The 16,485-nt window shown below is 43.1% G+C and overlaps 1 protein-coding gene across 1 annotated transcript in view; it reads right to left on the bottom strand.

Moving 5' to 3' along the window:
- ME3 (malic enzyme 3) overlaps positions 1-15,985 on the bottom strand; it is a 114,087-nt gene extending 98,102 nt beyond the window's left edge. Inside the window, exon 1 of the mRNA XM_084226437.1 lies at positions 15,637-15,985. Coding sequence (XP_084082563.1) covers positions 15,637-15,831 — 195 coding nt within the window. The 5' untranslated portion in view covers positions 15,832-15,985. The remainder of the gene's footprint in view (positions 1-15,636) is intronic.
- Between the last annotated feature and the right edge of the window lie 500 nt (positions 15,986-16,485).

Here is a 16,485-nt window from a genome sequence, read left to right as displayed (position 1 = left end):
GAGAGTTGGGACATGGGATTTCTGAACCAGAAGAGCAAATGTCTCAGAGCATGTTCTTTCACACCAAGACAAAGTGAACCAAAATTTAATGTCTGACTATTTGGGGAGAATGGTTTAGAAAGGTTTGCTCTCCACGGCTTGGAGGCAGATCCCGGCTCCAAACACCCTTAATGTGTCTATTTTACCAATCATACTTTATTCTTACTGCTCAGTTACTACACACACATGGGGAAGACAGGTCAAACTCCTACGCTAGCATTAGAGAATCCAGGACCTAAACCCACTGTAATAAAAGGGTCTGTCATACCACTTCAGGATTTCTTCTTCCATGCATCCACTACACTTCAACTCTTCCTTTTTCAAATTAAAAAAGTGATTCAGTGAAAAAATGCCATGTAACCTAGGCTGAAGGCAGATGTACACATTCAAAGTGACTGTGTTTTACTTCTCATTTATTGAATACAGCAAATGCCAACTGGAGACATCATAAACTGTCTAAAGCTCATCCTGCAAGTTCATTTCAGTTTTGCAGTTGGTTTTCTTCTGCCTGGGACTCAAAAATACAGATTATTGTCTTGTAGTTTTGCTTCTCTTCCCTCTGAATGCAGACCAAAGTGCATCATCATTTGTTTACAACCCAGCTGTGCTCCTATAAATCCACTCCTCAGATAGGCGTTAGCCAGAAGACACCCGGAGTCTTACAGCAGTGGGATACTAAATCAAAAACCTATGCCCTAGTTCAGCAAAGCACTTCCTTAAACAATACGAAGCCAGTAAGATTATAACTTCACTGCAAAGGGCTGTAAATACTCATTTGCTTCCCATAAAATTCAATCTGCTTTGGATAAAGTCCTAGACATTTGCTGGAAGGTGTTATTAAATAAAATGAGAGGAAAGGCAGGCCAATAATATTTTGATTTCTAAGAAATCACTGTTGTTACATCTGTCTCATCAGATACTTGAGCAGCAGTCACAGGGGGACAAGACAGCACACCCACTAACCCACTTTCTGGCCCACTAGCTTTAAGTGTAATTATTTAGTCTATTTTGGTTCTCTCTTTGAATTACTATTTTAATTAAGCAGACAAGGCAATAACCTTAAGTTTACAGGTATTAGTATCTGTAACTTTTACATACTCTGATTCAAAGTTTTGAATTGTTACAAAAAAAAGCCAGAAATTTTAAGTGACTAAATAAAAATAGAAATAAAGTGAGTTCTGCTAAACAGAATTAAAACAACTTTCTATAACAGCTGTCTATTAGCACTGACTTCCTTTGTGCACGGCTTTTGGGAAATATTTCACCAAGTGTTTTTCATTTTATACAACAATGCATATTTGATGGCATGTATGGGATATAGCAGTTGATATATCACGTGTGTTTCTAACAGGCTGTGGTGGAGATTGTTTTTGGTACAGATAATAGATGCTACAAAAAGATAACTTAGCAATCAGGTTTGCAGGCTGAATGGTGAGCAAATTTATTCTGAGAGACCCATGTTCACCTACAAATGTCCCATATTACCTTGGGCAAGCTAAATTCAGCTCCCCACTGAAGTAGTCCAAAACCAAATGTAAATTGTGACAACATGATGCCCATGACTGCATGATCCTTTCTGGAATGCTTATCAGTGATTCAGAAACTGTCCTCCATAACTGATAAGAAATGGGACAGAGTTCAAAAGTGCTTGATGTAATGCAGCAGTGTGTTAGGGCTCCAGTAGTCTGAATGAATCTCATTAATGAAAAGCAGAAAGTGAATGATACATGCCTTGAAAGTCCTAAGAATTAGGAATAAGAAACAAGCCACAAATTTTTCTTTCAGTCACATTTTTTCCTTTTTTGTATTTTTTTTTTCAAGTTTTAATGTTCAAATTCAATTGTTTCTATATTTTGCTAAAATCCTGAAGCCACAGCTGGGGTTAGGTGTCTAACCACAGTCTCATTGGACTGAAAAAGTAATCTGTAACTCCATTTTATGCTCCAGTTGGAGAAAATTCTACATAAATTATGCATTCTAGCTAATTAAGATGCTTCTTAATTTTCAGAGCAATAAGCAAGTATCTTTACAACTTCCAGTATACTTTATTTTACCTCTTATTTGTCAGGTTAATTAACAAACATGAATAGAGATGCTCCTCCTAAAGAATGAGCTCTGAGCACTATTCTCTCCTGTACAGGTATCTCAAGGCGTTCCCTCTGTTTCTACCTAGATTTTCTAGGGGGGAAAAAATATAAGGATTTTGGCTGTTGCCCTGTGATTTCTGAAAGTCCAGAAGCTGGCTCAGAGCTCCAGTCTCACATGATGAATTAGTCTGCAAGTGGACAGTAAATCCAATGCATCCCAAATACGATCAGCCTCTGCATATGCACAGACTACATGCAAAGAAGATGCTGGATGCCTAGAAGCCCCAGATACCTGGCTCATCTCATCCAGAATGGAGATGAGGAATATCCACAATGCACAAAGTTTGTCTAGATGGTCTAGTAACCATGCCTCCCACAGATCTGGAAACTCTCACATACTTGTAGCTCCTCAGCCCAAGCCTCAGCCTCACCTCTCTTAGCAGCATTCTTCTGCCTGGATAGGAAAATGCAGTGCTTCCCCAGACTAAAGGCTGAAGCCTCTTTTCAAGAGACAGAAAGCGCTTTCCATAGTATAAAAATACTACAAACCTGGAAGGAAAAAGGCTCGCAGTACTTCAAGCCAGTTTGGTCTGGGCCCTAACAGGGTTCGCTGCAGTCAGCTCAGAGTTTGATAAAAAATTTCCAACACTAGGAAAATTAACACCAGTGATGAACTGGCCAGGTGACTCTTTTATCAACGAGTTTCTGCCTCCTACAAGCACACTTGATACAGTGCTGCAGTTCAGAGAGTACATTATAATGGTGCCAATCAGACATTGAGAAAGACCTGAGAATGGTTCTAGCAGCTCACTGTGTCCTAGCAGATCTGTGGCCACGTCCACCACTGCTCCTCCCTGCTCCAACACTGTGCCACATTAAAGCTCCTGTACGATGTTATAGTTATTCTCTGACAAAAAAAGAAAAAACAACAAAACCCGAAAAGTTAAAAGCATCTACTTTACTGAATTTGCTATTTCTCAGGAAATACTAATTGAAAACTTCTTGCTCTGTGTTACAAATTGCAGCACAAATATTATGATTCTGTAAGTCAAACAAGATTAATATCCCTCTTTCCCCGCAGGAAATCCTAATAAATGCTACAGGGGTTTCCAGCTTTGCAGGAAGTGAAACTGCTGGACTCTCATACTCTTTTATATTTGGCTTCAGTGGGAAACTCATTTTGCAACTCCATCAAATACCAGTTACATTCCTACAAGGAAAACAGCCCAGCTGCCAGTCAATAGGACATTCGACCTTGCAGAGAAACCTGAAAGGCACTCGAACAAAACAACAAGATCTGGTTACAGTTTCACTGTCACTGCCAATTCCATTAAAGCTTATCTTTAAATGTAATAAGCTTTTTAAAAGTGGCCAACACTAAACCCGTTTTACAGCAGCAGCCAGAGTCTCGCTGCTGCTTTCCAGCACCTTCCCATCACTTCCTTTCTATTTATATGAGAAATTACTTTGTTATCCTATAACTTCAAATACAGTTAACATGCTAAATACAAAACAATTACTCGCCTCTAGGAAGAGTGGCCCAGTTTCAGCAAGCATGAGTCATGCACTCATTCTGCTTTCATAACCCCACCCCATTACCCTTGACCAGTGGACATTTGAAAGGTCACAGTTCAAAGGCACTTTTGTAAATTTTATTAAGCTACAAGAACTCTGCAGGACAGCTTCAAGCTCTCCAAGGCATCTCACTTAGTGCCCTCGTTTTTCCTCCAGCAGGTCTTGTGAAGAAGTCCAGCTCTTCTTGCTTGCATGCCAGAGGACAGCTTCTGGCATTGGAAAGGCATCACTGAGCGGATCACTCCAAAGCTCTTATGGAAGATGAATGAGTTTAGGCAGACCACACTAAAACACTAACATGCACTTTTGATTTTTAGGACACACAACTATGGGAGTAGCTTGAGCCTTCGTGGGATTATCTATCAGTAGAAATTGGTATTATTGATAAATTCCATTTTTGCTTTGAGACTTTCGCTTAAACAATCAGTAAGCACAATTTTTTACATATGCTTTCATTTTAATTACCATTTATTAACAGAGAGATGATGAAATTTGACAATCTACTCCCTTTAACCTTCATAGTTTGTAATGAAAATGACCTTGTACCTTGAATGGTGCAGCTGCTTATTCCTAAATTCAAAAAAGGCTCAATGTAAAGCTGACTGAAGTCAACAGAAACTCTCCCAATGACTTAAGATTACATTGCCCCTTAGAAACCGAAGAGCAATGCTTAGGCAGGGCTCTGCTGTTGCAAGCATTTTCCCCCCCTAGACAAAAGCCAGGAAAAGCTGCTGGCATCAGCACATGGAGTGAAAGGCACGTTCCACATCTCCTTCGAATAAATACTGCTGCCCATCACAACCTGGGCAAGTTACCAAACCTAAGAGGAATCTGCTGCATGTGTGCAATCAACAACAAGTCACAGTGGTATGTGCACTGAAAATCCTTACAACTTGAGAGAGAAAAAATTCTTTTATTTTACCTTTACCTTTGAACATATATTTCTGTGTTTGAATATAATTTACAAACTCGTGAGCCACCAATGACAGACCAATTCACTACTGAGTATAAAGTAACAGAAACTGCCAGAATGGGTCTCTGTATTAAGACCAGCAGTGAATTCCACTTGGAAAGTTTTCTGTAATGCTGCCGACCAGGAGCACATGGCCACCTCTATCATTGCTTTTCATGGCTTTCATACATCAAGCCACTGTATTTGGCAGGCATCAGGGGAAAAGAGAAGTTTTCAATTCTTCTTCTTAATATCCTCATAATTTCAAGTATTTTGGGATCCTCTCCCACAAACTGTGTATCTCTCACCCAGAAAACACCTGAACTGCTAAGTTGTTCTGGTACAAGTGTCTTTCACACTTTTGCAACCATTGTACAACACTTTTCCCTAAAAGAGTCTGAATTCTGCTGGAATTCAGAGTTTATGCACACTCCACTACTGCAAATTACTTCCTCTTGCAGCAGGTTTGGGTTTTTTTTTTTTTTGGGCTAGATTTTAAAGCGGTTTTGTCATAGGAAAATAAAATCCAAAACAATGGGAGATAAAATTTTTAGATTTTTTTTTCCCCCCAGTTGTCAGATTTAGCACTTCAGCAAACAATTTTTGTTATTTTTCTCATTTAACGGCTAGATCTAGAAACATTCATATAGTACCAGGGGAAAGAAGGGACTTGACCCTCCAATAATTGTGATCAAGGAACCTGATTTACAGAGGCAGTTGTTTTATCACAGAAATTAGCTACAGACACAAGTGACAACATAAAGAAATCAAATTCCCTGTGAGGTAAGAAACGGCTAAAAGGGAGAAATTTTTTGGCTTGGGTGGCGGTATGGTTGTTTGGTGCTCTTTTGTTGGATTTTTCTTCCTTTGTTTATTGGACCAAGTAATCTAGCTGGGGATACGAAAGACTAGAGTTGCTAGAAGAAGGGCTGCAAACATAAAAATCCCTGGACTTACTTCTCCCCTTTCCCCTCACCTCTAAACCATTAGGCACAATAAAACAGATTATCTCTTGCTCCAGCCTCTGCCCTGCTTACCTGCTTAGACCATCTTGACAATAGAAACCCTTAATAATCTGGACACTTCAAAAAAATAACAGGATTTGGCAGTTTAATCCCTTCTCTCATTTATAATAATCCCAAATAGTGCAAATAATCACAGCTGAAATCACCTGCAGGTTTTGCATCGAACCATTCAAATGGAGATTAGACAGAATTTAATAGTTTCCATAATGAATTTAACCACTAGGCAAAGTGACAAATCCATTGGTCCAGCCAAAGAGAAAACATTCAAGAATGTCAACTCTTGTCCAGGAGAAAACAGCACTATTGTTTTTGAAGTAACCTATTTTTTCAAAACAAAATGAAGTCTTAACTACATGTTTTATGAGGCTGAACACAGCTAATCCATATGGACCTATCATAAAATAGACTTACAATTTTTTAAGCTAGACATGCAGAATAGAATTCTCGAAGGTGTGGAGCTAATCTCTTTTTTTATATAGACAATAGAGAAAGGTACTGAATATCTGTTTCAGTTCTATGGGGTCACATTTTGATAAAGGTTACATGTGGAACAGAGAGCTGCAAAGTAGAAAATGTTGATATGCAGAAAACTTTTGCATTGGCCTTATTTTCTTTGTCAGAACCATAGTCTGCTCAGTTACATTGTCTTAGTTTTGCGTTTGGCAGCTGCAGAACTATAAAAAGCTTTGCCATTTAAAACATTTTTAGAAGAATGATATTGTATTAGGCTGACAATACAGAAGTCATTTATCAAAATGTCATGTTGTCTGGAGAGACAGACAGCGTCACCCCTGGGCCTCAAAGAGGTTAAAAAATTAAAGACATGCTCATCATCTCCACTAGAACACATTCTAAACTCAAAGTAGTCAAGTTTGCTGTTGTGCTAAGCCGTCTATTGAAAGAGAGGGAATTTCAGCAGTGTTTATTCTCCCCCAAGCACCAAGGCCTGCCTGACCTGCTTACAACAGCTCTAAAGCTAAGTCTGTCCCAAAAGAATTTATTTGGGTGAATGCTACAATAGGCTGTTCAAGGTTTGGTAGCAGGTCTGTATTTCAGTGAGGGGAAAAAAAAAAAAAGTAACAGAGGAAAAGAAAGAGACAAAGCAAAACACAACCAACAAAACCAACAAAAAAACCTAAAAAACCCCCGGCAAAATAAGGCTATCTATAGAACTGCATGTCATTTAATTAAGAGAGAGGTAGAGGCAAGGCTCCTCCTGTGCAGGGGAGCATCCAACTTTCAGCTACAGCAGCCATGTACATTGGCAGCTTTCCTATCAAACTTGAGGCCCAACCTCTGCCAGGGGCTCAGTGCTAGAAATGCCAGAGTCCTGCCTGCATGGAGGCACGTGGTGGCAGAGGCTCTCTTTGAAGTGAAAAATGAGTAAAACCCCTAAAGTACAGGAGAGCTGCCAAAAGGTATGTTTGAACAGTCCCATCAGTCTGGCAAGAGAGGTAGGGCAGGAAGGTAGATCAGCATCATTTATAGCAAGTCAGAAAAGAAAACTATCCCAAAGCCCTGGAGGGGCCTAAATACTATATAAAAATTGTAACTCTTCCACCTTCAGCAAGGGGTATCAAGAGAGCACAGTTATTCATTAAAGAACAACCTTTCCTTTCTCATCTCTGAATGAAGGTCGGTAACAGCACCAAGTCTTTTTCTGGAGGTGGCTGCTGCAGAAGCTAAAGAGGAATTCAACCTACATTCTCTTAATCAGCAGAACTTTAACAGCACAAAAGAGGCAGTCTAGGAAGTTTTTAGAGTGTGTGAAAGACAACTTTTTGTCACAGCTGGTGAGTGAGCCCACCAGGGGAGGTAGACCTGCTGACTGTGAACAGAGATGGGGTGGTGGGAGATGTGGTGGTTGGAGGCTACTTGGGGAACAGTGATCATGAAATTAGAGTTCTTGATATTTGGTGAAATCAGGAGGAACATCAATAAGACTTTTACACAGGACTTCCAGAGGGCAGACTTTGGCCTATTTAGGAGACTTATTCAGAGAGTTCCTTGAGAAGAAGCCCATAAACCAGGAAAGGTGGGCGTGCTTCAAAACGAGATCTTGAGGGCACAGGAGCAGACTGTCCCTGTGTGCCAAAAGACAAGTCAATGAGGCAAATGTCCAGCCTGAATGGGCAAGGAGGTTTTGAAAGAACTTAGGAATAAAAACATGGTGTATCATCTTTGGAAGGAGGGTCAGGTCTCTCAGGAAGTATTTAAGGGGGTTGTTAGGGCATGTAGGAAAAAAATTAGGGAGGCCAAAGCTCCAAAGCTCAGTTTGCACTTATTTGGTAACTTTTCTAAAGGAAAATAAATAATGTTTTTACAAATACATTAATGGAAAAAGGAAGGGTAAGACCAACCTTTGTTCTCTATTGGATGAGGGAGAGAATTTAGCAACTGCAGATGAGGAGAAAGCAGATGATGCCTTAATGCTTTCCTTGCCTCAGTCTTCAGTGGGAAGATGGCTTGTCCTTAGGACAACTGTCCTCCTGGGTTGGTAGATGGTGTCAGGGAGCAGAATGGTCCCCCTGTTATCTGGGAGGAGGTAGTCAGAGACCTGCTGAGATGCTTGGATGTTCATAAATCTATGGGCCCAGATGGGATCCACTCCAGGGTGATGAGGGAGCTGGCAGATGAGCTTGTAAAGCCACTCTCCATAACTTACCAACAGTCCTGGCTCACTGGTGAGGCTCCAGATGCCTGGAAGCTGGCCAATGTGACACCCATTCACAAAAAGGGTAGGAAGGAGGATCCTGGTAACTATAGACCAGTTAGCCTGACTTCAGTACCCAGTAAGGTGATGGAACAGTTTATATTGAGTGTCGTCACACAGCACTTATGGGATGGCCAGGGTATCAGACCCAGCCAGCAGGGGTTTTGGAGGGGCAGCTCGTGTTTGACCAACCTGGTCTCCTTTTATGACCAGGTAACCCACCCGGTGGATGCAGGAAAGGCTGTGGATGTTGTGTACCTGGACTTTGGCACGGCCTTTGACACTGTCTCCCAGAGCACACTCCTGGAAAAGCTGCCAGCCCATGGCTTGGGCAGGGCACTCTTGGATGGGATCAGAACTGGCTGGATGGCCGGGCCCAGAGAGTGGTGGTGAGCAGTGCTGCATCCAGCTGGGGCCAGTCACTGGTGGTGTCCCTCAGGGCTCTGTGCTGGGGCCAGTTCTGTTCAGCATCTTTATTGATGACATGGATGAGGGGATTGAGCCTTTCATTAGTAAATTTGCAGACAACACTAAACTGGGAGCGTGTGTCGATCTGTTGGAAGGTAGGAGGGCTCTGCAGAGAGACCTGGAATGGCTGGATGGATGGGCAGAGCCCAATAGGATGAAGTTTAATAAGTCCAAGTGCTGAGTCCTGCATTTTGGGCACAGTAATCCCCTGCAACATTACAGGCTGGGGACGGTGTGGCTGGACAGTGCCCAGGCAGAAAGGGACCTGGGGGTGCTGACAGGCAGCTGAACATGAGCCAGCAGTGCCCTGGTGGCCAAGAGGGCCAAGGGCATCCCGGCCTGTGTCAGGAACAGTGTGGCCAGCAGGAGCAGGGAGGTCAGCCTTCCCCTGTACCTGGCCCTGGTGAGGCCACACCTGGAGTGCTGTGTCCAGCTCTGGCCCCTCAGTTTGGGAAGGATGTTGAGACACTTGAGCACATCCAGAGGAAGGCAACGAGGCTGGTGAGGGGCTTGGAACACAAACCCTGTGAGGAACGACTGAGGGAGCTGGGGGTGTTTAGCCTGGAGCAAAGGAGACTCAGGGTGACCTTATCACTCCCTACAACTCCCTGAAAGGTGGCTGTAGCCAGGTGGGGTTGGTCTCTTTCTCCAGGCAGCAGCTGACAGAACCAGAGGACACAGCCTCAAACAGCATCAAGGGAAATAGAAGTTTGATATCAGGAAAAAGTTTTTCACAGAAAGAGTGAGCAGCACAGTCTCTAACATCAGTGACATCGTATGTTGTACTACTTATGAGGGGGCAAGGCTTGGAGCATGCTGAGGTCAGTGGAGTACACACTGTTCACCCCACACATAATATGCTCCGTCTTCCTGACAACATCTACAGTGTTTCCAAAGTAATCAACTAGTAGCTTACCCCATATTTCACTAGATGGAAGGAATAGGAATGTGAACAAGCTGCAATATTCAGCACTAAATCCATTCTAACTGCAACAATATCAATTTTCGTATTCTTTACCGAAGAGTTTGTGTTACTTAAGTGCAAATTCTATTCAAGTGCCAGAAAAGCTTAGTCCATCCTATGAAACCAGAGCTACATTCATTCTTGGCTCTGCCTTACCAGAACATGCCTGATGTAAAGATTAAGGCTTCTCCAAAAGAAAGGGCATGATAAAAAGAAAGCAACATAAGCAGCTGCCAAACTGATGAATTTCCTCATCTTAAAGGCAGTTTTAAAGGTATTTTTACAACATTTTCAGAAAACAGAAAGAAGCGTTTTGTTCCAAAACCAATTTATTTTTATTAAAATCTTATACTGAGTGCAAGCATAAACTCAGCACTTATAAAATCTGCCCAACCAATGCTTCCAAGACCTCTCAATCTCGTTTATAAGGGCTGAAGGGAAAACAAGGACCAACATATTACCAGATTAGTAATATAGAGGCAGGGTCTACATTAGCACCCCTCTGACCCTTTCAGCAACAGATATCCTATGCACTTCCAAGCTTTTCCATGGGAATGCTGTTCCCAAAGCATTAGCAGCATCTCGAAGGGGATAGTGACAGTGTTGGCAAGAGGTTATGCAGGCAGACAGGGAGGCAGATGGCTCCTTGGTTTGGCTATGATAAGGAAGACGAACTGGAATCCAAGCTGGGGGAGTAAAGGGACTTTTGCAGACTGATTCTAATACCAGAAGCACCAACAGATTTAGTTTGGGCTCAGTCTGCTGACCACACCATAACAACAAGTTCTTTGGCATCAAAACATTAGGAAATGTCCTTGCCAAAAGACTGTCTGGCCTCAGAAAAATATATGATTGACACTAACACCAAACAAATAAAAATTAAAGTTCACATGCCAGGATGATGGCCAAAACAAATCTAACTGAGCAATAATATTTCCAGAACACCACCACATTTGCCAAAATATTTGGCCAAAGCTCACCTCTGCGGAGTTTGTTTGCAATTGAAGTCATGGAGGTACATGCACCTTGGCTTGACTAATGAAGCACAAACATGTAAAAAGCCTCTCTTCTCCAGGCACCATCGAAGGCTCATCGCAATACACGGCGCTCCAGCTCACTCACATTTATACTCTAGAGTATTTAGAACCTGATTTGACAAAACTCATCTCTCAGCTATAGTTTTACTTGGGTCTAAAGTTGCAGGGTTTGGCTATGCAAGTGTCTTGTTTGATATCCTTAGAAACTCAATAGTACCATCAGGTTGGTTCATGAGCACCCTGTCTACTGCAGCAACCACAAGCCTTAAGAAGAGCAAATAACGCAGGTTAATAGATACTCTTCCACTGCACTCTCCCATCTTTTTATCATTTTCAGTTTGGGGACTTTCTAAGCCAGGTGTTTTTTTAAAGTATTTAGTAACCCTCAGTGGATTTTTTCCCCCCTAAATTAACTTGTCTAATCTAAAATTTGCCTCCCAAACCTTGCTCAAATAGTTTTGGGCTCCTGGAAAAATATGAGGGGAACCTCTAAACTCTGCCCACCTCATACTCTTCCTTTGCAAAACACGAACAGATGGCAAGTTAACAAACACACACGTGGAATGCACACACTTAAAGCCCCATGCATCACTCAGTTGTTATGTGTCTATCCAGACCTAAAGCTAGCCAACTGAAAACTCCAGCTGCAAGAGAAACTCTAGTTGTAAGAACTCAATCCTGTGGATTTAGAGAGATTCACTACTTTGAAAACAGAATTCTGCCTTGATTTGATCTTGCCAACTAATTTCAAACACACTGCTCTTGTGCTCAGTACTAACTTTTTTTTCAATCAAATCATTTTACAAATCCACCTAATTTTAGCTCTGTTTCACCACAGCTGCTAAGTGCAGCCATGTGCAAGATCACACGATTTGTTTCTCAGCTGCAGTGGCAAATTACTGACACTGTTCAAAGAACCCTCAGTTAGCTCAATTCCAATCCCTGCAAAGCTGAAGGACAAACAACCTTTCTGCATTTTAATCATGTATACAGCAGGACATTCAAAAAATGCTGCAGAAACCTACAGCAGTTCTTTAAGGTTTGATTCTTACATATCCAGACTAGTAATTTTGTTTTGTTGGGGATTTTTTTTTTTGGTAATTCACCACGACATTCCATGAAAAACTATAGAGAACATGCATGCATATCAGAGGAGCAGAGAGTATTATCCAGATGTACTCAGAGACCACAAAGTCAGATCCCTGCATTGCACTTGCAGGAAAGTTTAATGGATTATCTTAACCCTTCAAGTAGGGCAATATCCTGCCACTCTGAAAACGAACTGTGACCTCCAGTGCTGCATCTGTTTGTGATGGCAGATCTCCAAGCCGGCATGATTTATCTCAAAATTAGAACTTCTAGAAAAATGCAAGAAGTGTCATCAACCTTCCAGTCAGATGTCATGAACAAAGTTACAGTGAATTTTGGACACAAGAAGATTTTTGAGTCCCTGCAGGTGTGGTGAAACTGGGAATTGTCCAGTTCAGCCTGTGTTTGTTCAAATACAGAAAAGGCATACAAATTTGACAAGAGTCCCTGGAAAAACTGGGAATCATAAAAGGCACATCTGAGATGAACAGAACTGCACACATCTTATGAAGTGACAGCAGTGTCAGAGAGAACACAACATGGACTTGACCACATCAAACACACAGCAGCTTTGATAAACAAGGTAGCAGGTAAGGGAAGCCCCATCTTTCCTCCCAGGGTCTGAGCACTGAATCAGCTTTTCACAAGGCTGAGGCCCCACAGTAGAGCAGACTTATTTCTCAGCAAGTCCAGTTTTCATTGGATCACCACAGAACATTCTTACCAGTGCTCTGTGGTTATCTGACATTGTTAACATTTCTAGGTTTTCCAATTTTGTGCCGTTCAAGATCTGGAAAATAACTTCTTCATAAGGCACTTCATAAAAACATGTGACAAGTTCTTCTTCACCCTCTTGTTATTTCTGAGACTCCTAAGACAAATAACAACTGCTATTGCCTTTTAAAGCTGCAAGTACCTCTCACAAGAATGCTAATGTTTTCCAAGTCCTGTCCTTGGATTAAACATGGACTGTCACACTTCACAACACAAGGAAGAACAGTATTTGAATACCACAGTAATAAGAAATGCAGTACATGGTAAACAAAGACTAAAGGGAAGAAACAACTGCAAATTTATTAATTCCACAACTAATTTTTGGATTTATTTTTCTTCTTCTTCTCAGGCAGCTTTGGAAACCAGGGGAACTTCTCAGAGGACAGCCTGCTATCACTTTTACTAATATTTAGGATATTACAGAGGACCTGCCAGCAGCGGATTTTGAGTCTGGTTCTTCTTCAAAGCACCTTCAACCTAGTAAGCAAGCAAAGACTTGGATCAATAACCTCAGACTGTAAATCTCTCTGCAATTCTGCTGAAAGGACAGTGTTCTTCATTGAATAAATACCACATACTTGACAGTTTCAGACTGACAGCTTAAACTTCATCCAAAAGCTATAAAACACCCATGGTATTGAATAAAGCAGTGAAACACTTGCTGCATAAAGTCTCACTTCTGTACATTTTTTTTCAGAGATTCTTGAAGAGATGTAAGGACTATTCCTTGCAGACCTGCTTGTAATCAGTTGAAAATTTAGATTAAAGTGAAATCCACTGCAGAAAAACAGCAATAACCCCATGCCTGCATTTAGTTGCCAAAGGGGTAAAGAGCAATTGCAATGTGAGGAGAGAAGAACAGCTGTAAACCTACCTAACTTAAGGATCCCTAATTTTGATTTACACTGCTGCAGCACAGCAGACCAAAGGGCCACCAATCCCACGCTGACAAGACATGAACTGCCTGAAAAACTCCATTTCAGTTGAACACAGGTAATTCTTCAGAGGCTACAATGAACTGCTAAGAGCCACAGACAAATGGAAGCCTGTTTAGAAAAGTCTGGAAAGAGGTCTTGAACGTTCAGTAATGATGGGTTACCTTGGTGCATACACAGACAGTCCTTATCTCTTACCACAGATGTAAGTCATCTCTGTCTTGACTTGGATGCTCTGCAGATGATTTATCTGTGACTGTAAGGTCTGCACTGACTGAGAAACGGAACAAACAGCAAACACACAGGCTGGAGACCAGCTGGGAGACTTCTCATGGCCAATTAAACACGGCACACTACAGTACATTTTTCCTCTAACAGGAACAGTTGTCTACCCTTCTCTCCACATGGACAAAAAATTCAATTTAAATGTCAAGAAAAATACTTTATTTCACTGGGAGGAGGGAAAACACTCAAGAAAACCCTCAGTTCTGAAAATTATAAAACAGGACATTAAAAATCTACTCTTGCATCAGCCAGATTCAACTGTTTGCATGTTATTATTGCATTACATAGAGGAAAAGTCAAAGTTTTAATTTTTCAGTTCAAATACATATATGCAAGAAAAAAAGAAAGATTAGCCATGTCACTCTTTGTAACTACCATGAAGCACCCATCAAAACCTCTTAATGTCAAAAAATTACTCTTATTTATCACCTAGTTGGCAGTCTCTTTCTCTTCAGCCTTACAGAGAGGCACTGTGTGTAATGATTCAAACCAGACTGCCTACAAAGTTGTTGCATATTGAGTAATATCCAGCGTCATCACATGCCTTGGCCCTTTGGGACTCATCTCTGTGGATGCTGCAATGGTACCAGAAGATGCAGCTCAATATACAGCATCCTACACAAAGCAAAAGTGGTCATCCAAAGGGTCTCCAGTATGGAAGACAACATAGGAGGCTCATGGACTGGATAACTGTGACAAATAGTCACAGCCCAATCAGCATATGACAAATAGTCACAGCCCAATCAATCAAACAATCAATCAATTTCAATAACATGTTTAATAACTGCTCATTTGAGGTAAATAACACACTAGTAGTTATTTCTAGAAATATTAACACAAGAAAGTAGAACCCAACATTTTTGAGTCTGACATATTTGACCTCAATATTGGCACACAAATTATCTTTTTCCCCTTCAAATTATGAAAAGCAGCGTAGAGTTAAGTTATGGGGTCTCACTTCACATGCTTTGTAGACTTTGCCAGAAACATTCTCCAAAAGCATTTTTTAAATTTTTCTTATTATAACTGTATTGCTAATGTTTCCACAGTATTGAGGATAAATACATCTTCATCCTAGTGAGATGTTGCTTTGGTAGTGGAGCACACAGAGCTATGGATATGCTATGAAAGGAAGAGCGAAAACAAGAACAGATACACATGCTTGTTTCATCATGAAGGTGTAAATGACTTGGTTCACAGCTACATGTGTAAAGCAATACACACACACATTATCTATCTATCTATCTATCTATCTATCTATCTATCTATCTATCTATCTATCTATCTATCATCTCCCAGATTTTGGTGTTGGACTTTAAAGCGAAGTTGTATTTGTATTTTCTCCATCCTAATTGTTCTTTCAGGCAAACAGCTTCAGTTCCCAGGCAAGGGCACTTCTGGCTCTGTCGGTGCCGCTGCGGCAGCAGGACAGCGGTCAGAGGGGAGGCGGGTGCCCGACTCCACAGGAGGCCGCAGTACCGAGCCAGCAGCTGGGCACCCATCACACATCCCGTGCTCCGTTCAGGTCCACCCACGGCCGCTGCCCCTCCGCAGCATTTCACCCTTTGGGGCCGTCCCCGCTCCCAGCCCCGACCGACCGGGGCACCTGCGATCCGGGCCTTCCCCACGTCCGCCGCCCTCGCCGAGGCCCGGCCGCGCCCGCCCCTGCATCACCGCCGCCCAAGGCACCCACCTTGTTGAGGTGGGGGTTCCTGGTGATGTCGTAGCCTCGCTTCTTGATGGCCGGGGCGCGGCCGGGGTCGGCCGGGGCGGTGCACCCTGCCTGGTCGCTGCGGGCCCGGGTGAGGGCGAGCAGGAGCGGCGCCCGGCCGGCCCCCACCATCCGCAGCAGGCGGCGGGCGCAGACCCCGCCGCACACCGGCACCATGGCCGCGCTGCTCCTGCCACAGGGAGCCCTGTGGCGGGGCTGGGCGGGCGCGGCCCGGCCCGGCCCAGGCGTGCCCTGCCCAGGTGAGCCCGGCGCGGCGCACCCGCCGAAGCGAAAGGAAACCCGGGAAGGAGATCCCGCCGCAGCCCCGCGGAGGCCGCCCCTCCTCCGTTACCTGTTAAGGCTCAGCCGGCCCGGCGGGGAGGGGGAGCCGGGCCGGGCCCGCCCCCGCCGGGGACAGCGGCACGCCCGGCCCGGGAGCCGGCGGTGGGAGCGGGGCTGCCCGGCCGCGGCGGTGCGGTGCTCGCCCCTCTGTGCCCGCACTGTCCCCGTGAGCCGCCATAAAGGCGTTCGGTGGGCGCTGCTGCCTGGGGACCTTGGACAAGGACACGGGACCTTGGCGGGACACGGAGCAGGGCAGCGGAGCAAAGCCGCTCGGAGTTGTTAGTGCTGAAGGAGCATCTTCAAAGAGCTTTTCAGTCCAGGAGTGTGAACAGCCGTGGTTGGTTAGGCATTTCAAGCCGCATATAATCCATAAATTCCCTATGTGAAATTTATATACACCGTATATTGTACATATAATGTATTTACTATGCATGTAGTATATACATGTATAGTAAATACATACAGTATATATATAGTATATATATAATG

The sequence above is a fragment of the Fringilla coelebs genome (assembly GCF_963513975.1).
Source record: "Fringilla coelebs genome assembly, chromosome: 2".
In the NCBI taxonomy this organism is placed as follows: Eukaryota; Metazoa; Chordata; class Aves; order Passeriformes; family Fringillidae; genus Fringilla; species Fringilla coelebs.
This window is presented reverse-complemented; position numbering and strand designations above follow the sequence as displayed.